Source organism: Chlorocebus sabaeus, chromosome 3, assembly GCF_047675955.1.
Source record: "Chlorocebus sabaeus isolate Y175 chromosome 3, mChlSab1.0.hap1, whole genome shotgun sequence".
Classification (NCBI taxonomy): domain Eukaryota; kingdom Metazoa; phylum Chordata; class Mammalia; order Primates; family Cercopithecidae; genus Chlorocebus; species Chlorocebus sabaeus.
In genome coordinates, this window is record NC_132906.1 from 5,537,437 (window position 1) to 5,553,343 (window position 15,907).

The following is a 15,907-nucleotide window of genomic DNA, read 5'->3' on the forward strand; positions in this document are numbered from 1 at the left end:
GTACTATTCTTGTGATTTTGCCCAAGCGGTATCACCACAAGAAAACCCTGTCATATATTAATAAGCAAATATGAAAGTAAGAATAATAATCCACTTTATCAATTGATTTTCAGTTTCTAAGAGCAAATATATCTTTTCCATGAAGCCAGGGACCTTTGTCTGTCGTCTGGGGAATACTCTATCCCATAACTCTGCCTGGCATCTAGTATGAAATATTAGCAGGGGTGAAAAAACCACAGAGAAGCAACAGAAAAAACAGTTCACATACAGTCTTTGTTTTAATGTTTATTGGTAGAAACAGATCTTCAATGCATACTTTGTGTTTATATAAACTCTACATTCTCTTAAAGGTTTTTGTTTTGTTTTCATTGGAGATTTTTAGCCTCCAAGTGAACTTAACATAGTATCTATGCATCTGATTCTTTATAGACTTTTTTTTAGATTTTAAAACTAGATTTGAGAAACCATGCATATTCTATACCTTATTTAATAATCCAAAGAATTGTTTGCACTTTCAAAAAAGTTACAAAAAGGTTGAACACAAGTTAAATAACCTATATGGATCTAAATTTTCCATTTCTGAATACTTTTTCAGTATTATATATTGCTTGCTGTCTAATAAGTTAGATTGTCAGAGACGCGTCAGTAAATTATCTCTATTTTAAAATTATATCTGAATCCCCTTTCTCTGAGATGATCTTGCCAATATTAAACATTGTGCCATATGCAGTATTAGCCCAAAAGCTTAAATAAGAACCAAACTTGTAGACTGAATATTTTAACCTTAAAATTACATACCTATATATACACCTATGGTATGCTGCATATTAAATTTAACATTTCAAGTAACATATATAGCAAACATATATTCAGCCAAATACTCTTTCATGAAAAGATACTGTCCTTAAAATAAAAAGTTAATGAAAAGCTTATTTAGACACAAATGTCTAGACATAAGTACTAAGCCTATGAAACTTGAAACTAAAGTCTGCTGTACTATTAAGAAAAAGAAGATTGATTCTTAACCTACTGAATTGCGCAGATACAAAAGTGCTTAGCATGACAAAATTACCAAAAATAAAAACATTTTAGAGGTTATTTGGTTCTAGCAATATTAACTATTCTGTATTTCTGGATAATTTAACATTTGTATTTTAAATTTTATATAAATTTCTTTTTAACAAGTTTAAAAAAGCACACAAAAAATAGTTCAAACTATATATAATCTGTTATTTTTCATCTTGGTTAGCTTATCACAAATAACTCAGCAAAACAATACTTGAACATTCAGTTCTACTAAAAAACAATATTTGAGTAGATCCCATCACTTTACCCATTGTTTGCTATGTTGGACCCTAAAACAGGCTGCCGACAGATCGGACAAGTGCAATTCTCTGAGAGCCATCGGTCAATACAATGAATGTGAAATTCATGCATGCAAGGTAATTGCCTGAGCTTGTTTCCAGTTACGTAGTCACTGATACAAACACTACAGATTTTACCTAGTTCACTATCAATACTGTTATGCTCATAGTGCCGGGTGGAAAGATTGTCAATCTGCTCTTTGGTTAAACCACGTATTCGATCATCATCATCACCTTCATTTAGTAAAAAAAAGTGAGCAAGGCGAAGAATAGGTAGTGTTCCAGTTTCAACTAAATTGTTTGAATTTCGAAACTGCCTGCCACCCCTATTGTCACTGTTTCCAGTATGAGGCTGGGTGGTCTCGTTTTCACCATGCATTTCAGTGCTGACTCCTTGGGCCTGCCTGTCTTGAGAGGAACCTTCCCTGTGCTGGCTCCTGTTGTTAACTGTACCTAAGTTACTTAGTTCTGAGTGCATCTCTGGTAAATGCTGGCCATTTCTCTGAAGCTCTGACTCAGATTCAGCCTCCATTAGAGAACTCAGTTCTCCAAACCCAGTCATGATCTGCCTTAAAATTGACCGAAGAGCCACTGATGATGGCTCAACAAGCTCATTCTCAGAAATCCTACGAAGAGGAACTGTTATGGTACTAACATAGGTTCGAATACCTGACCGCTCTAAACGAGAAATGGTTCGGCGAAAGCCCCCACTATTGCTTTCAATAGTGACTGTATTTTCTGCTAGCCCTACTCTGGAGCGAGTTCTATTTGCAATACTATCCCGATCTCTATTTTCTCCAGGACGGATCCTTCTCACTTGAAGGTCCAGTGTGATTGTTGGATGTCGTCGTACAGCAGTTGAGGATCTGCTGGATTCTTCTCCTTCTTCTACTGTTATTCTTGACACAAGCCTTGAATTAGAGAATGGGGTATATGCAGTACCTCTGCCTTCTCGTTCTCTATCTCGCTCTAAAAAGACTCGAGTTCTACCTCTCCTTCTAACAGATCTTCTAGTGCTTTGCTGTACTGGTCTACTTTCCCTTTGGGAACTATGATAAACAGTGCCACTCTGTCTCTGAATGGGTGAACGGCTTCGACTATTGAAAGTAGATCGTAATCTTATTGGCTCTAATCTTTGGTTTGTATTCCTCACTGTAACATTACTTCTAGCCCCATTTTCCCAAACATGTGCTGCTCCAAACCGTTGCCCCTCCCTTTGCCTGAGTTCACTACCACCTGATTGGTTTGTGTGACTACTGATATTAGTGTGTGAAGCATTAGCTCGAGGAATGCCAGCTGCTCCCCCAATTCCATTTCTTAACCTTCCCAGTGTTGAGAAAGATCCTTCAGCTGGATTTTGCCCCCTTGAAGTAAGCCTAGTCCTTGGAATGTTGGAACTACTACCACTGAAATTCACTGAGGTTTGGCTTCTTGTTCGCCTAGCCACAGGACTAGTTGACGCTTGTTGCCTATTTGCAGTATGATCTCTGTTACTATCTGAAAGTGGAATGTCTGTATAATCTTCTCCATGAATTTCAAATCCTCTATTTTCATGATTTATGTGGATTTCCAAACTAAACCGAAACTCTCCACTGTTCGGGTTTGTTCGACTCACAGCTCTCCAAGTTTGGTTCCCATTTTGTCCACTTCGAGTTGCATTTCCTGTGCGCCGAAAGGTGTTCAACCATTCTAGAAGAGAATCTTCATGTGAACTTTCTCTAGGGACTTCTGAGTCTAGAAAGCAAAGCAAATCAACTTAAGGTCAATTCCTAAGACACACCTTACAGCTTTATTGAAAACTTGTAAGAAAAACAAAGTTTGTAATAAATTAAAGAAGAGCTATGGATTTTAATGAATAAAAGATGGTAAAAAGACAATTTTCTAAAAGTATATATACTATAAGCATATTATAAAAATTAAATTACTATTTACATAATTACAAAGTTTTAAATACTATTTATGCAACGCTCTGGAGAAATCCTCATTCTTACTTTCTATCTGCCCATTACTAGCAAAATACTAAGGCGAATGAGAAATATATCCACTACCAAAATTTTACATTTAAACTGCTCTACCAATACAGTAAGATCAATAAAATACAGTGACAAACTTTATGTAAAATTTGTCCTGTATTTGTGGAATCTTTCTGGAAAAGTCAACTCAGTCATTTTTGCAACTAGGTATTTCTGTAATCTTAGAAATTTTTCCTATTTCTCAGGTGCTGCCAAAAATGTACGTATCAAGAAACGTGAGTTTCTGAATATAACATTAAAACCACATTACTGTACTTGTCTTTGTGTGAAGCTGAGAAACTAGGCAAGTTACTTAAGGTCTCTATGGCTGATCCTTGTCTATAAACTGGAGATAATAATAGAATCAATCTCATAGGGTTATCCTGAGGATAAAATAAGATGCTATATATAACATAATTAGCATAATATCTGGCACATAAAAAGCCACCCCATAAATGTTAGCTGTTATACATAATAAAATACATTTTCTATTCATTTAGAACGTAAGCTCCAAGAAAACAAAGATTTTTGTAGTTTTAGTCACTGTTACATCTCCAGCCTCTACAACAGTATCTGGTATAAATCAGACTTTCAATTAATATTGCTCAATTAATCAATTTAGCAGTAAATGTGTCACACATAAACTTCTTTGACTAAGATACTGCCACTGTGCCAAGCTTAAATTTTCCATTTATAACCAGTAGAGATTATATAAAGTACTAAACTTAATAAAAAGCATCAACACATTAACTACACAAACTTCAACTTTAAAGTTTGTTCTACTCAAAAATAGCTATTATAGGCCAGGTGCAGTGGCTCACACCTGTAATCCCAGCACTTTGGGAGGCCAAGGTAGGCGGATCACAAAGTCAGGAGTTCAAGACCAGCCTGACCTACATGGTAAAAACCCGTCTCTACTAAAAATGCAAAGAAATTAGCCAGGCATGGTGGTGTGCACCTGTAATCCCAGCTACTCAGGAGGCTGAGGCAGGAGAATTGCTTGAACCCCAGAGGCAGAGGTTGCAGTGAGCCAAGATTGTGCCACTGTACTACGGCCTGGGTGACAGAGCGAGACTCCTTCTCAATAAATAAATAAATAAATAAATAAGCCAATAAAATGGCTATTACATGACATCATTCTGATTTCATTTCATTCCTGCAATCTCTCATAAGACTTTTTAAAATGTTGAAGCTGAAGCTATTAATCAGCTGTTGATGCCAATAAAATAAACAGCAACTGAGTCATATTCCAAAGATGATGAGCTGTTTTATATTTAATGAGTATATTTTCCATTCAAACGTATCAGTATTAATTATCGTATCTATATAGTACAACTCACATATCTAAACACAAAGAATAAAATGTGTTAATGTCCACTTTCCATTTGTTTGGAAAAAGATATGAGTAAAAGGCAGGTGAACATGAATTATTTTAAATGCTACTTCCTTTTTTGATTAACTTTTGATTAAGTATAGCGATGATGATGCATGTGAAAGAGTTTGCCAATTACCTAGTCAAATCTATCCTACTCTTCTTCCATTGCAAAAGCATTGGAAATGGGCATGTGGACAGCCTGGCAGTTAGGTATGGCCATGAGACTAAGTTCTCATGAATGGAATGGGAGAGTAAGCGATACATCCTACTCTCAGGCTAGTGCCTGGACCTCCTTCCTACCAGCTAGAACCTAGATATGGTTGCGACTTAGCCAGATCATACAAATGGTACCCTGGAGCAGTGATGCCCCATAAAACTTTCTCAAGTAATGAGTATGTTCTGTATTTGTGCTGTCCAATACAGAAGCCACTAGGCACATGTGACTATTAAGCACCTGAATGTGGCTAGTATGAATGATGAGCTAAATTTTAAATTTTATTTAAATTTATTAAATTTTATTTAAATACTCACATGTGGCTAACAGCTACTGTACTGAACAGCACAGTTGCAGAACCATTCTGTTAGCTGAGTGGATTCCAGGAGGATTTCTTTCCCCAGACTGTTAAGTAAGAAACTTCTAGCTTATTGAGCCATTGCATTTTGGGGTTTTTATATGACTTCATGGTAACTAACACAATGATTTTGACATAATATGTAAAACTACTAATAAATACCTCTGAGGAGGGAAGTAGAACTGGTTAAGAGGAACACAAAAGTGGCTTTTACTTTTAACTGTACCTACTTCATTTAGTTTGAAGATCTTTTACAGTACTTTCTTTATAAGAACTTTTTATATGTAAACCATCAAACAGAACAAAGAAATAGAAACAGGTTTCCTAACTCAGTCTTTCTACACGGTTCTATATACAAATTTTTAGAAGCTGAGAAATACCACTTTAGAAAAAGTAGTGTGTACATTCCAAGATTAAAAATAACTATGGTGGGAATTAACTTAATTGTATATTATTTCATAAAGTTCTCTGAAGGCAATCTGTGTGTTTAAGACATCTTTGCATTCACTCCTCTGTCCTATACTTCCTAACCATACTGCTTTACTACTCATATACATATGATCTGAATGAGTATCACATTAAAACTGGAAAAAATTGAAGACAAACATACTATACAAGATCTAAGAATTTCATTTCTGCAAGTGCTCCAATCAAGCCTGTTCCTTATGGAAAGGACTCCATAGTACCTCTGTAATTCATTCCATTTCTCAAGTCAGGCTGAGACGCTAGCTGTTCTTTGACGCCATCTAACCGCTGTTGCAGTTCTTCTGATGTTATTTCTCCTAAAACAATGAAAAATTGCTCATTTAAGAATTCTGAATTAAGTTTTACGAGACCTCATGAAGGGTAAGACTAATCTTTAGTAACCTATAGAAGACAAATGTCTTATTACTTTCATATGTTCCGTAAATTGAAGACAGTTAAAAACTTGAACCAACGCGCATCAATTCAGTTGTGCTTCATTTGTTAATCTTGTATTAAAAATCATTAAAACAAGATTTAATTTGAATAGCCAGGCACAGTGGCTCACGCCTGTAATCCCAGCACTCTGGGAGGCCGAGGTAGGTGGATCACCTGAGGTTAGAAGATAGAGACCATCCTGCCTAACATGGTGAAACCCCGTTTCTACTAAAAATACAAAAAATTAGCCGGGCACGGTGGCGGGCACCTGTAGTCCCAGCTACTCAGGAGGCTGAGGCAGGAGAATGGTGTGAACCTGGGAGGTGGAGTTTGCAGTGAGCCAAGATCGCGCCACTGCACTCCAGCAAGGGGGATAGAGGGAGACGCCATCTCAAAAAAACAAAACAAAACAAAAAAAGATTTAATTTGAATAGTTGGTAAAGTGCTGCCAGTTGATACACTTAGGAATCTATAAGCAATAACTCTGTGGATTTTTGTCAGTTAAAAAGAAATTAAGGGAGCATTTATAGAGAAAACTTCACATCTTTACTTGAATTTTATCCCCAATACTTCATTATATGGATCATCAATATAAAAACACACAATATATAAATATACAAATTTCCATTAGTTCATTTGTAAAATACTTTATGGAACACATTGGGCTTTGGGGGGAGTTATTAATTCAGCTGAATAAATTATAATACCCCAAATGAGTTCAAATTGGGTTTTAAGTCAAATTTTTTTTTTGAGATGGAGCCTTGCTCTGTTGCCCAGGTTGGAGTGCAGTGGCATGATCTCGGCTCACTGCAACCTCTGCCTCCCAGGTTCAAGCAACTCTCCTGTCTCAGCCTCCCAAGTAGCTGGGATTACAGGCACACACCACGACGCCCGGCTGATTTTTTTGTATTTTCAATAGAGATGGGGTTTCACCATATTGGCCAGGCTGGTCTCGAACTCCTGACCTCAGGTGATCCACTCACCTTGGCCTCCCAAAGTGCTGGAATTACAGGCATGAGCCACCACACCCGGCCAAGTCATATTTTATTTGCATAAAAATTACAAATAGAACCATATATGTAAATACTTAACACCATTATGTACATTAACCTGTTTCTTAGTTTGGCATTTGTGTAACAGTGCTCCATGTCCCATATTTTCACCTTATAAAATACAGAAGCCAGTGATTTTCTACTTTATTACACTAAAAAGTTCTTAAACTCACAAAAACAATATACTATATTTTCATAAAGAGAAGCAGGGAAAAAGAATACCAATTCTCCTTATCTTGAAATCCTTCCACCTAATGATGGAAAAAGGTGTCTCCTCTTTTACCAATCTCTTACCAGGGGTGCCTAAAAGGTTATGGTCTCTCATAAGCCGATAATCTTCATCATTGAGTTCATTAATAAACTGATAATAGGCCTCTTCTCTGTGGAGACGCTCTTGCTGCCATCTTCTCTCATTTTCATGATGATTATGGTCTTGAGATAAGCTTTCTTCACTGCCACCATCTGATCTAGATCTAGACTGATTCATCCTGAGATTCCTGGCTTTCTGTTCAAACAATATAAACAAAATTCAAGGCGTTAAGTCATGGACCACATTTGGCTTTGTATGTTTAACTTCCAGTTTTTAATTTTTAAATGTTGTCCCCTACCCAAATACTGTATTTGCCAAGTCTTGCAGTGAGAACCTTACATATAAAATGAAAAACAACTTCTAGGAAATATAACACAATTGGAGCTACTTCTTTGCCTAAAGCCATTAAGTCAGACTGGATTTGGGTTTACCACACAATGCTCATGCCTGAATACCATAGTGATTATCTCATTTTTGACCCGGCTAATGATCTGGAAAAGTTGATCCAGAAGTCCTAATTTATGTTTCAGTATCTGGGTACTTCACATTAATTACAAATTTTAGGCTTGAATTATGCACATTCTTCACTTAATGAGCAAAGGGATATTGGGATGATATAATTTCCATTTATTTTCAGCAAGGTATTCTTTCCAAAATAAGGCTCATCAATGTAATATTATCCCCCACTGCACTTTGTTGAGGTAAAAATCATTTAGCCTAATTAATATCTACTGAACAGACTGGGAGGTGATCTCTCATTAAAGCCTACCAGGAAGACTTTGAAACCCAACAGGAAACAAGACATCATGTATGGCTCAGGATTGTGAAAGTGCATCAGAGCACTTTGTATCTCCCCATATCAAGCCTCATCCTTAAGCCTGGAATGGTTAGTCCCAGGAGTTTCAGAGTGCCAGTGAAAGTTCCTGACTTTGCCTAAGAAAACACTATTTTTGAATTATATTTAAATGTCACTCCTGAGAAGCTCGCTTTTAAACTATAAGGAAATCAAGGGAGAAAGATGTTTGTTTCATAAATATTTTAAAATTTCTTAAACACATCTATTTAGTAAGTCACACTAAAGCAATGGTTCTCAAACTCACTTAAGGATATTTTTAAAAATCCAGATGCCCAAATCTCATCCCCAATCCTTGATTAGAGTTTTCCAGGGTAGGACCAGGTCTGCTGTTAAGAGCTAATTTGGGTGTTCTGCAGATGAAATAAACTATTCCACAACAATTTCTGGCATGTCACTAAAGGCTATGAGTAATACAGCACCTGATTCAGTGGAGGCTGGAGGCTCAAACGGCTAGGCTACCAGTGAAGCAACTGTGCAACTCCGCCTCTCGAAATACACCAGGTGTTTAATAAGCAAGCTGCTTTAAATATAAGGTGAAATTAGCCTACAAGTCTAAAATACTGTAGGAGTAAGCAACTATTCAATTTCACCTGTAACGCTAAATTACAAATTCAAGGATTTTTTTCACTGTGGTTATTTTGTCATTTTGAACAAATGACCTAGTAACATTATCCGCTCAAATACGAATTAACACTACTAAAAACTCAAGATTTCTATTTTCAGATTAGGACCATAATTAGCAAAGAGCATATTTCGTAGGTACAGCAATAATAGGATTTTTGTAATAAATAACTTTACAGAAATCTATCATAAAATCAAGCTACCCTAATACTATTTAAAACTTAACAGCTTCTCCTCAAAGGTAATTTTCTTATACAATTAATCACAATGAAAACAAAGCGAATACCTTATTTTCCTTTCGACATGCTTTTACCATATGCCATGGTAGCCATTCTTCAATTGTTTGTGCCTTTTTTGAGAGTTGCCCATCTGAAGCAATAAAAGAGAGTTGAATAATTCAATAAACTGTCTCTTTGAAGGCCAGGAACGGGTGGTAGTCTCCCCACTCTGCTGCAAAGCCAAAGCAAATTCTCCAGTGGATTTTGTTAGACACATCTAGAAAATTAGATCCCCATACAATTAGGTCATGAAAACCTCCCGCAAGGCCCCTACCTCCCGCAACAAACTTAGGCCTTTCGTCCTGCACTGTCACTGCTCCTGGGTTTACGCCTCCTCTCTCAAAGGCCTTCCTTCCTATCCCGTTCCCATTCGGATGTTACCAGGGTTAGGCGTCTCTGGCTTACTTCTAAACCTTGACTTTCTTGCCACCCCCGCCCTCCGTCCCGCTACTGGTTTCTTTCCTGGCCGTTGCGACGGAAGCTCGCGCCGGGGGACGATCCCCAGTATGATAAACAAAGTGGGCTCAAGGGGCCCAACAAACCTCTTCCCAACCGAGCCTCAAGTAACGCTTCCCCTAGCGACCTAGATTCCCACAGGGAAGCAGGTGATAGACGGTGCATCCCAACCAATCCCCAGCCAGCGGAGCGCATTAAGAGGGCAGTTAACCAATGGGAGAAGAGATAGGTGGCTCGAAGGATGGCCTGCTTTCCCCGGCGTCTCCAGGAAGTAGTGGTGGGACCCAGATCTTTCCCTCGAACCCACCTCTCCAAGTCCCGGGCCTTCCGCCTCCTGCCCGGAAAAAGTGTGCCGCGGACGGCGGTTTTCTCGGGAGCTGGAGGCTGTGGCTAGGCGGCGGGATAGGCTGGCCGCCGCGCCTCCGGAGCCCGCTGTGCCCTCGAATTGGCCACTGAGGAGAGAAGCCGGAAGCCCGTGCTGCAGCGTGGGGTCGTCCAGCTGGGGAGGATGCTCCGCGGGCGGAACGGCAGGCCCCAGCCCTTCTTTCCAGACAGCCAGGCCGCCCACTCGGCGGAGGGGAGTCGCTCCGCAGCCGGCCCGGAGCTCGCACCGGAGCTCGCCTGTGCGACTGGAAACTCCGTCCGTCGGGAGCTAGGGTGCCTGCGTCCCGCGTTCCGCCCTCTCCGCGCCGCCCTTACAGTGCCTCCTCCTCGAGGCCAAATACCCGGCCGCTCAGCGCTGGTGGCAGCCGCGTAGTCGCAGAGACACAGCTTGCTTTCCAGGCTTGGGAAGTCCCAGCACTTCACTCTACGCGTCGGTGTTGCTTGTTTGCCAGCCAGACTACAAAGGGCACCCAAAGGTGTATTCGTCTCTTTACTTCCGGGTGTAATGTACTAGCCAGCCAGGCCCTTTTCCTGGCTGTTCTTTGGAACCTGGAAATTACAAACCCTAATAAATTCTGAAGTCTGTCTGTCTATCTCTATTTGAGAAAAGGTCTCGCCCTGTCGCCCAGGCTGGAGTGCAGTGGAGCGATCGTAGCTCACTGCAGCCTCCAGCGTTCCTCCCTCCTCATCCCAGTAGCTGGAACTACAGGCGCTTGCCACTAATTTAACATTTTTTCTTTTGTAGAGACGGGGGTCTCGCTATGTTGCCCAGGCTGGTTTCGTACTCGGCCTCAAGCAATCCTCCCACCTCAGCAAAATGGGATTACAGGCATGAGGCACCGCACCCCACTACATTTGTGTTTTTTCACCTTCTCGCTAGGAAAGCAGTTTGAAACTCCCAACATTCCTCTCTCTGATTTTATTTCTGAGATGTGAGGCTTACTAAACTTGCCTCACCATTAGTTAATATGCTGAGTAGGTCTCCGTCTAACCTGGTATAGGCCCCCTTCCTGACATCCCCCCTATCCAGATGACGTCATCACTGGAGAGTGCTCACAATGCCGTTACTTGTCGTTGTCCCGTTTGTTATTTCATTTCTGCATTGACTTTTGAGGAACTACCATATTCCCATTATTATGCTGGGCAGTCCTCAGCATCAGTGAGCTACCAGTGTAGTAAGGATCTATGGACAAGTTTTTAAAATAAGCATATGGCTATGGATACTAAAATGGAAATATATAAAACAGCCTAGAAAGTCCTTCCAGGTCTCTCTGCTGCTTACATTGACAGACTGATGTCTTGGCACTCTGAAACTGCTGGAAGTTCCGCCACAAGATACGGGAACTGCTAAGCAACCCCCAACTCCACTTTTACCTAATTTCCTCTGTCTCTCAAAACTCAGCTCAGATCTCATCTTTAAGGAATTTTTCCTGATACCTCTGAAGTAACACCCTTATCTCACCCTCGAGCCCGATATCTACACATAAAACTAAGCAAATGTCCCTTTTGGGGGCTCCCATACTCCCTCTATAGAAACCCATTTTAACATGTATTCATGTATTTAACAAATAGTGTGACTATGTATTAGGTGCTGGTAATACAGACTGAATCAGACAGTCACGTCCTCACAGAATGAAGTCGTTACCCTCTTTTCCCATGGAAAAAGAGTCATTGAGCAAATACTTGCAATGATTTTCTGATTTTAGGTTTTTCCTACCTAGAGTCTGAACTCTTTAAATGTGAACAAATGGTCTTATTCATTGTTGTAATCCCAGAACTGAGCACAGCACCTGGCAGAACATTCTCCTCGGCCTACTGCATGTATGAGCAGAGAAAAGGGCAATCTTGGCAAACAGGATTAATGCACATAGTGCAACGACTTCAGATATTGTGAACACACATCATAGAAAATAAGTAGAAATCATTTTTAATATCTGTGAATTTTGGAGAGTGCAATCAAATGCAATAATCCAACTGCAAATACTTTTTACATGTTAAATGGGAAAGACATTTGTATCTCTTCCTATTTTTCCTATTTCCTATTATATACTCTAAGAATAAAACAAAATTATAAAAAATGTGTAAATAAAAATCCAATCAAGTGATTTACCAGGTAGGAAGCTGCAGGTTTTTGTGAGTAGGGAGTCAGGTAATGTATGTAACTTGAATCCAACACCTTGCTTCAGTTTTTGTAGTCCAAGAAAAAGTGACTCCCAAGAGGGCCTTAGATACAATAGCTGGAATAGACAGCTGAATCATTCTGGATATCTACTCTGGGTCTCAGGACCTGCCAAGGTCTCTGGTCTAATTAATTTCTGTTTATTGGATTGGTACCTGGCCTTTTTAAGTGTGTATGCCTTATGTAACTCCTGCACTTTTTACAATTAGGAATAAAAAGGTGTAAAATAATTAAAACCATAAGATTAAAAGGATTTTCTGTATATCTGGTAAATTATGTACTTGTCATGTTTAAGAGATTTTGGCTTCATAAAACGACAGCCTTAATTACAATTTAAAACAAAATGGAGCACTCAATTTCAAGTTTTTAAGTTTAAGTTGAAATCTTTCTAAGTTTATGGATGGCATCGGAACAGCAAAGAGAAATTTAGGCTCGCCATATTGTCTTATTATTGGTTTAAAAATTATTATGTAAGATTTCAAGAAGGAATTCAATTTAACATTTGAAGTACTTGTGAATGAGATAAAATATTACATTTATAAATACAGTTTAAAATGTTGGTTTGAAGATAATTAAATAAGTATGTGAATGAGATTGAAAGTTAGTGAAAGGCTAATTCCAAATGACTATTAAGATTTACTATACTTGGCCAGGCATGGTGGTTCACGCCTGTAATCCCAGCACTTTGGGAAGCCAAGGCGGGCAGATCATGAGGTCAAGAGATCGAGACCATTCTGGCCAACATGGTGAAACACCATCTCTACTAAAAATACAAAAATTGGCCAGGCATGGTGGCGCACACCTGTCGTCCCAGCTACTTGGGAGGCTGAGGCAGGAGAATTGCTTGAACTCAGGAGGCAGAGGTTGCAGTGAGCCAAGATCGTGCCACTGCACTCCACCCTGGCGACAGAGCGAGACTGTCTCAAACAAAAAACAAAAACAAAAAGATTTTCTATGCTTACCACTAGAATAATAAGAGCTGTGAACCAAATGTAAAAAGCTAAGGTGTAACTAGGACATTGAATTTGGAACTAATAAGTTGAATATTAACTGTTTAAGGCAAATATTTTTTTAAAGAATATTTTCTTTATTTCCTCATAGCTCTTTTAACAGCTTTATTGAGATATATATAATTCACATACCATAAAATTTGCCCATTTAAGGTATATAATCCAGTAGTTTTTAGTATAATCAGAGTTGCGCAGCATTCACCACGATCTAATTTTAAAACATGTTCATCACCCCAAAGGAAACCCTACACCTATTAACAGTTACCCTTATTCCTACTCCACCCTATTCCCAGCCCCTGGCAATCACTAACGTACTTTCTGTCTCTGAATTTGCCTATTCTGAGCCTTTCAAACAAATGGTATTCTATGTCACGTGGTCTTTTGTGTCTGGTTTCTTTCACTTAGCATAGTGTTTTCAAGGGTTATCATGTTGTAGCATGTCTCAGTATTTCATTCCTCAAGAGAAACTTCAGAAGAATCCTTTTCTGCATATGAAAACAACCCTCAGGGACACTCCTGATAACCAGGGTCTTAATTAGGCCAGAGATGGTCTTGGATCAGGTTATCTAGAAATGAAGCCTGAGACAAGGATTCTTATTGAAGTGTTTTATTAGGACACCGCACTCGGGAGAAGGGGATAGAGGAAGCAGGACTGGCCAGGAGGACAAGGAAACAAGAATGAGCCTCCACTGATCCCATGAAATTCACCACCAAGTGCTGGCCGACAAGACCAGCTCTTTGTACATACATGCCCGTCCATCACTGGGTGAGATCTTCAGGGGCAGGATTGCAGCAGAACCTCATGTGTGAGGTGGCTCCTGTTTTAGCCAAGGGAAATTCTCTAGAGAAGAAGGCAGCTGAAATTGTTAGCCAACACTCCCAGCAGCTGGAGTACAGATGCATGAGCTCATAGAGTGGATTTGGGCAGGAAACAAAAAACGTTCACTATGGTCCACGCTTTGTCTTGTTGAGATCATTTGCTTCTCATGTTAAGTTTCTCCATCTGAGCAGTTTCTAATCCCAATTTCTGGGAAATTTTTAAAAGACAAGGGTATTGGGACACACTACAGCCCCTGCTGCTGCAGCTGGTTCCAAGGCCATAACTGATACTCATTATCTCCCTCCTGCACCACCCTTTCTAGATTCCCCTCCACCTCAGCTAGCACTTCTGCTGGTGCAGGTGGCTTGACTGATGGATTGAACCAGGCACTCATCCCTGAGGAGTTTCAGACCCTAGTTATCATGCTCTTACCAGGCTGTGATGGCTGTACTTATTCATTTACAGTTACAACTAGGCACGGGAATACCAAGAAATGCCCCCATTGGATCTCCTGAGTACCCAATGTATTCCTCTGTGGTCTAATTATGTAGCAGCAGCCTCCACCTTGTTCTGATGGTTTGCTTGCAAGTCTTCCAACATTAAGAGCCCACAGTGATCAGAGAGCAGCCATAGCTTTCAGTTTAGTGGGACTCTTACTGTGTCCTATGATGAAGGCATCCCATCTCTGAGTATAGGACCTGATTATCCCTTGATCACTGGATCCACGTATTCTATCTACTGTGGACACAGCACCATATACCAGCCATTGGTTTAAGGAGTATATTTGCATTATCCTGAAGGATAACGCTCCAGTCTCACAAGGGGTTATTTCCAAGATGGAATTTCAGCCATGCCTTCAATTGGCCATTGCTCCACTCTATCAATCTGATGGCTTCCAAGTGGGATGGTATGTGGTATGACCAGTGGATCCTCTGGTCAGGTGCCCAACACTATACCTTCTTGCTGGAAAGTGAGACCCTTGGTCTGAGGCAGTGTTATGTGAGATCCTGTGTCAGACTGTCTGACATTCTGTAAGTCCTTCAGTAGTGGTACTGGCTGAAGCACTGTAGGCAGGAAAAGCAAACCTGTACTGGGAATATATGTCAAACCCAGTCCTGATGAAATGGGACCCTTTCCAGGCTAGAAGGACCCAATGTAATCAACTTGCCACCCAGTAGCTGTTTGGTATTCTTGAGTACTCAGTGTTGGTCCCTGCTGCAAACAGGTCAGACATTCAATAGCAGATGTAGTTTTATCAGCTTTGGAGAGAGTCCAAGCTGTTGGGCCCATGAACGGCCCCCACCTCTGCTACCATGGCTACTCCATCTATGGGCCCCTTGTGCGAGAACTGGGGTGGCCACAGACAGAGGCTGCTGAATATCTGCTGGCCTAGACATCCTGTCTACACAGTTGGTTGATGCCTCTTCTGTAGTAGAAACTTTCTAATGGGCATTATGTACTAAAAGGTCCTTATGCTATGTGCCGCCTCCCATAAGTCTATTTACCTGCCTATTCTCCAGCTTTTCCCAGTCTTCCTTCTTCCAGGCCCTTGCCCAACAAGTGAAGCTCATATTTGTCATTGTCCATGAGTATATGGGCAACATACTTCTGTGTCCAAAGTCGATGACTTAAATGCACTGCTTGAAGCTCTGCCAAATGGGATGCTTTCCCTTTCATCCCTTTCAGAACCACCCCTGAGTGGAGCAGCAGTGCTGCAG

At 40.2% G+C, this 15,907-nt stretch overlaps 2 protein-coding genes across 5 annotated transcripts in view; one reads left to right on the forward strand and one right to left on the reverse strand.

The window, feature by feature from the left end:
• The window catches only part of CDK8 (cyclin dependent kinase 8), a 210,003-nt gene that overhangs the window by 18,303 nt on the left and 175,793 nt on the right, over positions 1-15,907 (forward strand). The gene's annotated exons all lie outside the window — the stretch shown is intronic.
• On the reverse strand, positions 273-10,760 carry RNF6 (ring finger protein 6). Of its 4 annotated transcripts, XM_037986893.2 has the most exons (6): positions 9,883-9,971; positions 9,349-9,431; positions 7,570-7,780; positions 6,010-6,105; positions 2,980-3,098; positions 273-2,275 (listed from the first exon to the last, which is right to left on the reverse strand). In XM_037986893.2, exons 1-6 carry the CDS (start codon positions 9,959-9,961, stop codon positions 2,153-2,155), a joined length of 711 nt encoding a protein of 236 aa, XP_037842821.1. In that variant the 5' UTR covers positions 9,962-9,971; the 3' UTR covers positions 273-2,152. The 4 variants fall into 4 exon arrangements, with proteins under 4 accessions (XP_037842821.1, XP_008019961.3, XP_008019960.3 ...); XM_008021770.3 differs by lacking the exon at positions 9,883-9,971 and adding an exon at positions 10,104-10,760 and having other exon boundaries at positions 273-3,098; XM_008021769.3 differs by having other exon boundaries at positions 273-3,098; positions 9,883-10,760.